The 12,633-nt window shown below is 47.0% G+C and overlaps 1 protein-coding gene across 1 annotated transcript; it reads right to left on the reverse strand.

Annotated features, from left to right (window-relative positions):
• Positions 1-1,686: 1,686 nt before the first annotated feature.
• On the reverse strand, positions 1,687-10,370 carry MANBAL (mannosidase beta like). The gene is made up of 3 exons (XM_065414779.1): positions 10,289-10,370; positions 4,910-5,107; positions 1,687-2,100 (listed from the first exon to the last, which is right to left on the reverse strand). The coding sequence occupies exons 2-3, from the start codon at positions 5,057-5,059 to the stop codon at positions 1,993-1,995; spliced, it is 258 nt and encodes an 85-aa protein (XP_065270851.1). The 5' UTR covers positions 5,060-5,107; positions 10,289-10,370; the 3' UTR covers positions 1,687-1,992.
• Positions 10,371-12,633: the final 2,263 nt, after the last annotated feature.

Genomic DNA, 12,633 nt, shown 5'->3' on the forward strand with positions numbered 1-12,633 from the left:
GCAACACAGCCCCTGCCTTTCCAGCAATATGCATGTTACCACAAAATACTTTGTGCTTCTGTTATAACAAATCAAAAACCCCATCAAATCACAAGGAGAGGGACTGCTTCACTGGGCTAGGACACATGACAAGTGCTGATCTGTCGTCATTTAAAAAAAAAAAAAGGCAAAACCTAACTGCACCTGTACTGGGACAGCAACAATTATTTTCATTCCCTTGGAGTCTCTGGATAGGAATATGGAGCATACCAAGGAATTCATGGCCTACAAAGTTCAGTGTTCTCTATCATCTGTTTCATAACATTTTTTTGCTGCATCGAGAGATCATTCTAGCTATGGAGTGGGGGTAGAGGGTGGGTGGGGTCTTCTTTTGTCTATTAGTGTTTCATTCGGTACTCTGTTGAAAATTGTCTTTAGAACAAATAAAGAGTGAATTCACAGAGGGATTCTCCATGTCACATTTTAACCACCACTAATGTGCTTCCAGCAACCAATGCCAGTGACATGCTGTGTAAGCAGGGAGACAGAGCATCTGGGACAGTACCTACAGCACAGTTAAGAAGCGATCAGAAGTTTGAGTCAGACCCCTCTGAGGCCAAAAAAACCCAGAAACACAAAAAGGAACAGGCAGTTCAGTCTCTCTCCTCAGCAGTGGTAATTTGTAGAAGTGCAAACATATTGTTTTGCTTATGTTGTAGAACAAATGCAGTGTAATATCTGATACCCACTGACAGGCATCAGTCCTGCAACTGGATCCATCCTGTGTCCAATAACATCAGAGAGATGCATCAGAGTGGCAAGGATCTGTCCATGTGGCTCTGACTGCAGGACTGGAGCAGTAATCAATAGAACACTTTCCTTCACAGCAGATCCTAGTGCTGCTCTGAATTCTGAGTGCATTTAAGCAGCGGTTCTCATACTAATGACCCGCTAGTGATCAAACAAGCTGACATGTGAGCTATCATCAGGAGGTAGTGCTGCCCTATTGAGGCTCTGCCACTTTATCACCATGTATGTTTCCAATCCTTTCTAGCCACATTTAAATCTAACATTAGGTCTCTGGCCTCAAAGTGAGAGCCTGAAGGTGCCTGGCTATACAGCAACAGATATGATCATCTCTGCTGTGTTTCATAGCGAGCTTATTGTCTCGTGGATTTTGCACAGTCTCCCAGGGCAGGATAATAGTTAACTTCAGAAGGAGTTCAGTGAGAGGAGACACAGGATACCATGCTAGGCAAAGCTGCATGCACACCCAAAATTTGCCTAAGAGCACTATAGATGGGAGGACTGATAGAATGATTTCCATGCTTTGTTAGCAGCAGAACGTGGTACACAGAGTTCTGTTTGTTGCGGACAGACAGTTTGCAATACTCCTAACCTCTCTGCTGCCGCTTCCTATAATGGAACATCTCTGTATTTTTAAGAGCCCGGTAATCACCTAGTCCTTGCATTTTTTCAGCCCCTCTGACCACAAAAAGTTTTGAAGTTTCCATATTTCTTTCAGGCTGGAAGCAGAGAGGAAAAGTGTTTACATGACTAGAGTGGCTGAAGAAAGCAGCCACAGAGTGCTGGCGATATAGGGGCAAGTGAAAGCCCTGAGCTGGGCGAGTCTGAACTCAGGGTAGTTATTACCTACGGAGAATATTTTTTTAAAAAACGTAACAAAGCCATTACTACTAAGGCATAAAATGCAGTGATGTATTTTAGAGGTAACAACAATACAAGTGAATACAAAGCTGGGTAGCGTGATGTCCTTAATCCATTTGAGCCGTCTGTCTTAAAAAGAATGACTTAGAAAAAGGTATCCTCAGGGGCACAACACATGCCCCCCATTCCATGCGTCACTTCACATCCCAGCCAGCATGGAGGAGATGCAAGTGTAAGCTTTCCCTCCCCATCGGAGGTGAGATGATCCATGCTGACTAGGACAGTTAAATTAACCATCTGGCTGTGTGCAGTCCACTTGTCTTTAAGGCTCCTTTACAAGGCCTTTTATCTCTTCTTCTTGGTTTCCTTCTTGGGTTTCTTGCTCAGCTGCTGAGCAGCCACCTTCGGCTTCTTCACCACCTCTGAACTTTTAAACTCAAAATTGTCAGAGTCCTACAACAGTCAATTAAGAAAGGAACAGTCAGTAATGTTTTCAGGCATGAGATTTGTATTTCACATCTCATCCCAGTTCAGAATCTGAGTGTCTATACCAAAAGGAGCAAGCAACTAATGTAAGGCCTTGTCAACACACACATCGCACCCGTTGGTTTAAACCTGGTCACATTGCTTTAAACATGCAGTCTGTAAATTACTGATGCAAGCTAACCCCATGTTATCCAGATTTAATTTGATTTAGGAGTATCCATCCCGTTTCTTACACTGGTTTAAAACCATACACTGTTACTGATGCAACTCTGGGTATAGACCAGACCTCAGAAGCCAAGCAGAACCACATTCCGTTACCCAGTGAAGTTGTTACACCCCTTAGGGAAGATTTGGAGAAAGAAGAACAAAAGGTAGCTGTGACGGAGGGCAGGAAACAGAGAAGTGAAATTAAAAAAAATTCCAAATGGGAAGAACAGAAAAAGAATCCTGAAATCAGCTGTACATGTGCTGAAACATTCAACAGGGATTTTGCAAAAATAAAAACATCATCATGCAGCAGACAACCCCCACTCCTCCAAAAAAACCCCCAAACAAACCAGCAGCAGGAATTTAAAGCTCAGAGTTTGTAATCAAGCCCCCAGATCTAGGAGAGAAGTTAGAGACAAAGCTCTCTTCACCTGGACTAAGAAGGATAGCTTAGAGACATCCCAATCTCTTCCTTCAAGGGAGATGATAGATAACATTTCTATTATGGGAAACAAACTCTAGTCATCTTGGAAAAATGCAAGGGAACAGAGCCAGTCTCATCCCAGAAGGCGCACACATGCAGATTGCCTCGTTTCACTAAATGAGTTTGGATATAAATATTGCTTACGCTTCTACATTTCTATCAATCAATATGTGCCAACTGGAAAAGGACACACAAAATGGCAGAGAAAGATGTGTTAGTTTTAAGCTTCCAAGAGAGAGTTACAGATAAGTGCAGGGGAGGGGAGTAGCTGACAGTATCCTTTTAATCAATGAGCTTGGTTCAAATGTTTCTCAAGTTACAATGAGCTTGGTTCAAATGTTTCTCAAGTTGCTGTGCTATTACTATTCATATCTGCGTGGCCTTCCATGGGAGGAGTCTTGGCTGGCTTGTTGAAGGATGTAATCGGTGCATGGGGAGCTGGCAAACAGTGCGGCAATACTGTGGAGAAATAGAGCACTATGCAGTTCCTATTCAGGGACACAGAGTTCACTGCTGCCATAGGATGATCACTGCTGCCTTCTAATGTTCAAAGCAAGGTAGTCTTCAAAGCCTGAAGCTTCCTCAAGTGAAAGAGGCTGTTCTGAATTCTACACAGACTCAAGCAGCTGGTGTCACTCCCGTGACCAGAAGACATCTATTCTTGTTTATTAGCTTGTAAATCGATCATATGGGACTTGTCTGCAGGTTCTCTAAGAGGGCAGAGTATATGTGTGGAAAATTTAACCACAGCATGTGCACACCACGGGATGGTTCCTTAAGCATTACAACTCCCATTCAGTGCCTGGCTTTCAGCTCCCTACGCCAAAGTGTGAGCTCTCCTTATTGTTCACTTTCAAAGTTCAGGCCATTAAACGTTCCCCCCAAACATAACAGGGTCAAGAAAATGAAAGAAATCACATCTCCCCTCAAGCTGCAGCTCGCTCTCACACACACAAACACACCTTGAGCAGGTTCGGCATCTTCCATCTTAGAAATATATCTATAAATCTGTTAGTCTTTAAGGTGCCACCGGACTCCTCGTTGTTTTTGTGGATACAGACTAACATGGTCTGATACTATCTATAAACAGATACTTTACATTCAGTGCATTATTGCAGCGTTCCAGGCTTCAGGCACATATTGTGATAAAGATACCCCTCATCTTTTCACAACAAGAATCAGATTTTTCTAAACAAATCTATTGCCAGCTGTAAAGAGAACAAAACTTCCCATGTTAAGTTGTTCCTGTAAATACTGGCCTCCACCCTACACAGCAAGACAAATATAAAATCACTATGTATTGTGGTCTGATTGCCATCAGGAAAAGTTGGTGTAAAGACTAAAGACCCTACAAATACAGGGGTTTCCAAGTGCATTTGAATCTTGTTCTATCAGAATAGCCAGTTAGACTTTGATCACTCCAGTTTAGCCCATGTTTTACATTTTAACTCCATCTCACATTTGCTTTGTGCCCTGTAGTTTACTTATCATCCCCCTCTTGTGCTGACTACAGCCAGGTGGCCTTCCACATGTCTGCACAGAGGTGGGGGTCGGTTCTGAGAGCTGTATTGCTGGTGCCAGCAAACACCAGGAAATTCAGCTGTATCGCATGCAGTGATGCCCTTTATCAAGGATTATGCACAAAGGAGAGCTAAAGGTCTCTTGCTGAAAAGGCAGACTCTACTGAGGGTACGCCTTGATTGGCTTCTTGACCAGCAGGGTAAAGAATGGACCAGACCCATACTAACATGGCAATGTAGATTTGAGACTGAGGTCAGCCCTTTGTTTGTGTTCTGGGAGAAATTGGGAGCAATGCAGAGGCAAGTACACTTAGCCCGCATGGAAAGTGCTGATCCCTTGTGCTGATGCTCAGAGAGGCCCTGGCAGGTTCAGCTGTTCCCACCTTCTGTGGCTGGGGAGTGGATTGCAGTGACGTGGGACTGTTAAGGCAGAAGAGAGGTAAAGGGAACCTCGCAGGAAAGACAGGAAGTGCAATGAACTACAGAATTACTGATCAACCATTAGGTTCTGGCTACCTCCACTCGATTGTGCCCACGCATGCTGGTACTGAAGAGAACAACTTACTGTCTTATGGGACTTTGAAATTGGGAGGATTATGGCCAATACACAGATCAGCTGGAAAATGGCTCCAAAAAAGAGGCCATAGCGCAGCACGTTCTCCAGGAATGTGGGCTCTGGGACTTCAGGGGGAGAGAAATCCAGCCCGGCAGCCATGGCAGAAGCGTCTTCCTCCTTCACAAACACTCTCAAGGAGTCTGGTTTCTACAGGGAAATAACAACAGCAGATTGTTTATTTTGAGTCATAGTTTCTAGAATTCAGTCAATTTGATTTGCAGTAAAAAACAATCCCACAGAATAAATGATGTTGGTGCCTCTAAAGGCATCGTCAGGCGACAGAGCCAATAACAAGGAGGGGACTGAAAGTCACACTTTAGATGCTGTAATCTTTTGCAATCTGCTGACTAGAATAGACTTCCGATGACCAGAATAACTTGCTTATGGGTGGGAGGAGGCCAAACAAATTGTGATGTATGTGCTGGCCATACAGTGATAGGGGAACAGCCATGAGCAAGTATATATTTACTCCTGAAATTGAACATGTGATAACATAACTGTCTATTGTGTGTTTGTAGCAACTTCTGCTAAAGTATCTACTACCGGCCACCGTCAGAGACAAGCCACTGGTTTAGATGGACCCCAGTTGGATCTGATATGATAATTCCTCTGTTCACAGAAAATACTCATTTTCCCAGGATAATCCATGTTCTATCACCTTGAAAAACAGATGTTGATTTATATTCACTCCCCCCCCCCCAACCAAAAAAAAAAAATAAAAATCCATAGCTAAGAAAGGTGACAACTCCACAGAACTGGGACAGGCCAGAGAATTTGTCTTTGCAGTTAGGCAACAGGGTACAGAGGCCTTCACCTCTAGGGAACAAGTTCCAGTGTGACTCTAGGTTAGGGGTACTAACTAGCTCGGGGCAGGGAATAAGATAAGGGGCATTTTGCACCTAAGGCACTGCATCAGATCCAGCCCAGTCCCAGAGCAGGCTGGAAGGTAACCCAAAAGGCCCCCCTCTGTCGCTGCCCCATGGCCTGCGTGAGGCCAGTTGGTGGGTCGCAGTCCTGTCAGTTCTTGGTGGGCACATGTCCCATTGCAGGCAGCACTAACTCCCCGGCCCCAAGGGCTGATCAGGCCAGAGCAGGGACTCCCCGCTGCGGAGAGCAGTGTGCAGACCAGGAGCTGCCCGCAGCGACGGGACCAGAGCTCCCAGCGACCCCCTGTGTTAGTGTGTAGGATTACCATTCGTCCGGATTCTCTCCCCTGCAGCTTGAAATCACTCCCCTCCTCTCTCTCCCTCTCTTCCCCTCCCTGCATTCGCAGATCGCCGTTCGCAACGGGCCTCTGGCTGTCTGGAGCTCCCCCCCTGCTCACCCTCCCCTGCTGCCCAGCGCGCTGCTCCGCAGCACTCTGAGCGGCACAGTAAGGGGGCCAAGGGGTCGGAGAAGGGGCAGGGAGGTTCTGGAGGGGGCAGTCAAGAGACAGGGAGCAGGGCTGGATGGGTCGGGAGTTCGGGGGTGTGTGTGTCTGTCTGGGGGTGTGGATAAGGTTTTGGGCAGTCAGGGTACAGGTAGGGTCCTAGGGGGGCAGTTAGGGTGAGGGGGGTCTCAGGAGGGGGCAGTTAGGGGACAAGGAACAGGGAGGCTTAGGTAGGGGGTGGGGTTCTGGAGGGCAGTTAGGAGCAGGGGTCCCAGGAGTGGGCAGTCAGGAGACAAGGAGCGGGGAGGCTTAGCTAGGGGGTGGGGTCCTAGGGGGCAGTTAGTGGCAGGGGTCCCAGGAGGGGGCAGTCAGGGGACAAGGAGCGGGGGGGGGTTGGGGGTTCTGAGGGGGGCAGTCAGGGGGTGGGAAGTGGGAGGGAGTGGATGGGGGCAGGGCTCCCCCCCCCCCCCCCCGTGTCCTCTTTTTTGATTGTGGAAATATGGTAACCCTATTAGTGTGTATGTATGTGGGGGGGTGAGGCTGTGAAAGGGACGAGCCACGTGGGTCCAACTCCCTGCGCAAATCCCAGTTGGGTGCTTAAACCACAAGACCATTCTTCCTCTCCTTCTTAAATGTTATTCCAAATCATCTGTTAATGGAGAAGCCTATTCATTTTGTGAACCAGGGAAACAGCTTTCTATAATAATGATTAAGTCTCTTGCCAGAATTGCTAGGTAAGTTCAGAGGCTACACCTGCCATGGTAGTCACAAGAGTGACGCTTAAGTGATATGAGATGCTATCAGCACCCTGAGAGGCATGCTCACAGTTTTCCTATTTCTACTTGGCAGAGCTGATTTAACAAGACATCCCGTTATGCTGACATACAACATTAAAGGGGCACAGTCAACTTAAAAGGTACCCATGTCCATAGGCATGTGCAGGATCAGGGTCTAAAACAGCAGGACCTGTGATTTATTTACTTGTGCACACAACATTCTCCTGTCCCCAGTGTTAAGGCCATTTGTTTGCAGGATTTTGCTATAGGCGTGTTTCAGTTAGATCCCCAAAGCAACCTCTGTGTTTGTCTGACTGGGAGTGATATGACAAAGGAGTAAATGGCTTCTTTAAACTCTGTTTAAAATACAAGAGGCCAGTCCTTCAACTGGATCTGCCCTCAGAGTAGGGGCTGATGGGGCTCTACACAGGCACCTATGCAGATCCAAATGCAGGACTAGGTCCAAAATGGTGTCAAGCAAGCATGCTCAGAAGTAATTTGTTTCAACTTTCTTATTTTAAAATCTCCACCCAAACCAAGCAAAGTCAGCAGTTCTTAGTGAGGAACAGAGGCAGGGCAAATTTTAAACTTCACTTATTTTGTATCTGACTTTGTTTAAAAAAGGAAAAAAAAAAAAGTTAGAACTTATTTTTTTTTTAAAGATTGTATTCCCTGTCCTCATCCTTCTCATCAAATCGAAAAATAGCAAAAAGGATTTTTGCTCAAACTTTCAACATACAACAACAACTTTTTTTATTTTTAAACACACTCCCACTAACCCCCACTCATACGTCAACCTACCAAAAATAAATGTGCAAAAATAAACCAAAAAAGGGAACTGATACATACAGTGTGAAAATAGAGAACTCCTGATCTCATACTGCACAAATCTCCCTTCCATCCCTACTTATCTATTTCATATCTCATTGTGGCTTAGGGAAGTTTTCTAAAAATTTCCCCGGGGTGTTAGCAGTATCAGGAGCCCTAGTGTAGAAAGTGTATCAGCTGCCACCACCATTTTAAGCACTGTGCCGTTAGATCTGCTCACAACAGATCTAATTTATACAGTAAAAAAAAAAAAAAAAAAAAAAAAAAAATCCCACCACAGAAAAGTTTTCTAGTGTAGATAGGGCTCCTGCATCTAACATAAAGCCCAAACCTGCAAAGATTTACACATGCGTTTAATTTTTTTTTTACACACATTAGTACTCCCAAAGGGTCTAAGTTAAATACATGTATAAGTCTTTGCAAGATCAGGGCCTTACTGCTGGGCAGAACACTTCCAGGCTTTTGTCTTCACTGCAAAAAAAAGTGAGTCTTTACACCAAGTGTAAAGGCTTTACTTTACACCAAGTCTTTACCTCAGTGTAAAATGCTAGTGAAGACAAGGCACAGGTAGTTTTTATCTCAAAAAGCAAGTCAAGCTAAACAGTAGCGGGACATGGGGTTGACTTCAACTAGCTACATCAAGTAGCCACATCAAGGTAAAAACTAGCTGTGCCTTGTCTCATAAGAACGGCCATACCGGTCAGACCAAAGGTCCATCTAGCCCAGTATCCTATCTTCCGTCATTGGCCAATGCCAGGTGCCCCAGAGGCAATGAACAGAACAGGTAATCATCAAACGATCCATTCCCTGTTGCTCATTCACAGCCTCTGGCAAACAGAGGCTAGGGACACCATCCCTGCCCATCCTGGCTAATAGCCATTGATGGACCCATCCTCCATGAACTTGTCTCCACTAGGATTTTACATCAAGCTAGCTATCTCAATGTAAAAACACACTATTTTTGCAGAAGCGAAGACATCGACACAGAGTTGTAACCCTGAAGCTAACTAGTCACAGTGGTGGACACCATGGGCGTAATCTAGCACCCACTGAAGTCAATGGAAGGTATTACAATTGACTTCACTGAGTGCAGGATCAGGCCCTGTGCCCAGTGGTTAAGAGTTTTCAGGATCAGGGCCACAGGTTGTAAGCTCTACAGAGGAGGGAATGAATTTGACTGTCATTTATAATGTTTGTACAGTGCCTAAAACAACAGGGAGGAGGACAATCCCTCATTTGGGGCCTACCACAATATAGCTATACAGCACCATGCACACCAAAGCCACTAAAAACAATACATCATAAATCCATCTTTGGGTAAAGACAAAGAATGACAGTGTCAGAGCAAAAGGTGATTGTTTCCAGTGATCAGCCAAACTGGCCAGATCTGGGTGTATCTGAAGCTAGTCAGTAGGCCCCTCAATAGAAACAGCCTGAATTTCAAGGGTGCTGGGAGCCAGCAGCTCCCATTGGCTTCAGTGGGATTTCAGGGTGCAGTGATCTTCTGAAAATGAGACCACTTCTATTTACAGCTATGGGTTTAGGGGCCTAACTTTAGGTACCCATATTTGACAATTCTGGCCTGGGGCTTTAATGGAAACAGCTGAGCAGCCTTATAGCTGAGTGACATGCTTCACGTTCAGGGTGTCTATTCCCTCTTTGATAAAGTCAGTTAAGAGCACACCTGGTCCCAGGAAGATTATAAAGAAGAAGCGAAACAAGGGGATTCATTTGGTGCATGTTTTCAATTGTGAGCCATGCACGGGCTGGGCTGGGCAGGGCAGGAGGATTCCCATTAACCTGATGAGACTCCTCCAGTCCATAACACACAAAGGGGAGCCATTTTCCACTCCCCCAATCCCTACTTTAAAAAAAAAAATCCCTTCCTGATTTAGCTCTGGTGACTCAGACCCCTTCCTTACTCCCTGTTCTCCTGCCAGGTGCAGGGCTCTCCTCTGCACCCCCACCTGCACAAAAACCTTTCTGAGCATCCTGAGTTTGTATCTCACCCTCCCAACTTGTCCTGAGCACCCCCCATCCCTACCCCAATCCTCTGACCCCCCCTCCATCCTCTGAGTCCCCCATTCCTACCCCGATGCTCTGACCCCCATCCCATCCTCTGAGCCCCCTTATCCCTACCCCAATCCTCTGACCCCCGTCCCATCCTCTGAGCCTCCCCATCCCCACCCCGATGCTCTGACCCCCGTCCCATCCTCTGAGCCCCCCTCATCCCCACCCCGATCCTCTCACCCCCGTCCCATCCTCTGAGCCCCCCTCATCCCTACCCCGATCCTCTCACCCCCATCCCATCCTCTGAGCCCCTTCACACTCCCCCTCCACCCCCGCGCCTCTCACCTCCCGTTCCAGCGGCCAGGCCTCGCCGCCCCGGGAAGTGATTCCTCCCAGCGCCGCAGGAAGCGCTTCCTCTCTCCGCTCCCGTAGCAACCAGCTCCGGGCCGGCGTTGCTAGGGACCTCCCACACCCCGCCGCGCCTAGAGGGGGCGGGGCAGGGCACATGTGACCCCCCCTCCCCCTCCGCGTGCATTGGCATTTACCCCCGTTGTGCCCTCACCTGACCGCTGGGGCCGCCTGGGGGGAGCGGGGCTGCGCATTGAGCGCACAGACGCGGGCCCAGCCGGGCTGGTTCCACGAGCCGGAGGGCAGGGAGCTGCCCGGCCCGGACCATGCCTGCAGGGTGGAGCTGGGCCTGGGTTACAGCGTTCAGAGCAGGAACCGAACTGCCCCCACGCCCTGGGTATCACGTACAGGGCTCGGACTCAAATGGGGCCCCGATCCTGCAGCCAGCTCCCCGTGTGTGCTAATGCTATTCTAATAGTGGGGTGTTTTCAAATTAGATATTTGAGCATGAGCTCTCCTCACCCTTGTCCTGGCCCTGGAGGTCCAGGGGACTCAGACACTTGCAGGGGTGGCCAAACTGGCTCACGAGCCACATATGGCTCCTTTAAGTGCGGCTCGCAGAGCCCCATCCCACTGCTCCCTATTTGCCACCTACCAGACTGGGGCAGGGGGAGCTCATCCTGTGAGGAGGGGGGGGGCTTGGAGCTTCAGCCCCATGGCAGACACCTGCTGGGGCTCGGGGCTTCAGCAGAAGTGGGGCTGAAGCCCCAAACCCCAGCAGGCCTGCGCCCCACATGGCTGAAGCCCCGAGCCGTGGCAAGTGCACCCGGCTCTCGAGCTTCTGAAGATTATCGTATGTGGCTCGGAGGGTCAGTGAGTTTGGCCACCCCTGTACTATGGTAATGGGGACACTAGAGAACCTGAATAGAACAAAGGGTTTAACGCTCTGCTCCGTAAATATATTATGCTAAATCTAAGTGGGGTCCTAATTATTCCCCCCCACCCCATTCCCTTCATTTTGGGGTTACCATTTTTCTTTCTTCCTACTCCTAATTCCTGGTCCCTCCTCTCTCTTCCTTCTCATAGGTTTGCTCAGGCTATTCTGCAGCTGGTGGGGTTGCTGGAGTTGGTGGCCATTTGACTGGATAAGCCTGTCCCCTGTAGGTTTATCATCTCAACCGATTGTTCTGCTTCTGCAATCCCTTATCTCACCATCAAAATGTTTAGCTGTCATTTAAGTTTATTTCTACTGTTTGCTTCAGTGGCCTCAGGCAATTTATTCCAGATGTGTCTTGTTCTGTATATAATCGGCAACCTGTTTAATGTTACTTTCCTAATTTTCAGAAAGCAGGTGGTTTTGGAAACCCCTTCTAGTCTGGCTCTGTCTTCTATCGAACCCTTTCATAATTCTGAATACCCAGGTAAGGTCACTTTGAAGTCCCTCTGCTTCTTCACATTCAAATAGGACCCCTATCTCAAGACTTCTCTTTTAAACCATGCATTCAGCCTGAACGCTCTACCTTGGGGCCAGCTGTGGAGCAGTAACATCTAGAAGGGCATGTTTCCAAATACCAGGTCCAAAATAGGTTTTGATTCTGTTGTCTATTCAACAAACTGTCTAATGAAGCAGTTTTGCACAATGCTGCCTCCTCTATCTGCATGTTCCTCTCAAGATTGGTGCAATTGTTATCTAAATAGATATGAATAATTAACAGAGGCCACCCTGCCATCTATGGTCAATCATCTGGCTTTTCTGTTTTCACAGGCTTCTTTTTACCTGTAATTTTCCTGCGCTTATCTCCTTGAAGTGCTTAGGCACAACAATGATGAATTGCACTTCAGTCTGTGCTGTGTCCAAGGAATCTCTCTGTCATTTAGCTACCCCGATTCAGGGCCCAATCATGAAAGGTAAGATGATCTGCAAAGAAAAAAAATACTTTCCCCCTTCTTTGTCATATATAAAAAGTCTGAAAGGTTTTTCTTTTCCTCCCTACTTTTTACCTTAGAAATATCAGTAATGTCAAATCTAGTTTTCCTTGGGGTTTTTTTGTTTTTTGTTTTTTCTGAGAACTCACTGACTATCCTAAATGGGTGTGGGGAGTTTTCTCAGCCCTGTGAAGGGTCAGACAACCGAGTCTGTAATAAATGGATTTTCTGACTGCTTATCAAGTGTGTGAGTTCAATAGGTGTTAGTAAAAACAGGCGAATAAAAATCACTTCCTCCCTCATTTAACAGGTTTCACTTATGTGGTACCTGAGATGTCATAGTCCTACTAGTTCTCTGGTTTTCCATAGAGACATCCATGTTAAAAAGGGTATACAGGACATGGATGTCTAATGTG

Source organism: Emys orbicularis, chromosome 12 (assembly GCF_028017835.1).
Source record: "Emys orbicularis isolate rEmyOrb1 chromosome 12, rEmyOrb1.hap1, whole genome shotgun sequence".
Lineage (NCBI taxonomy): Eukaryota > Metazoa > Chordata > Testudines > Emydidae > Emys > Emys orbicularis.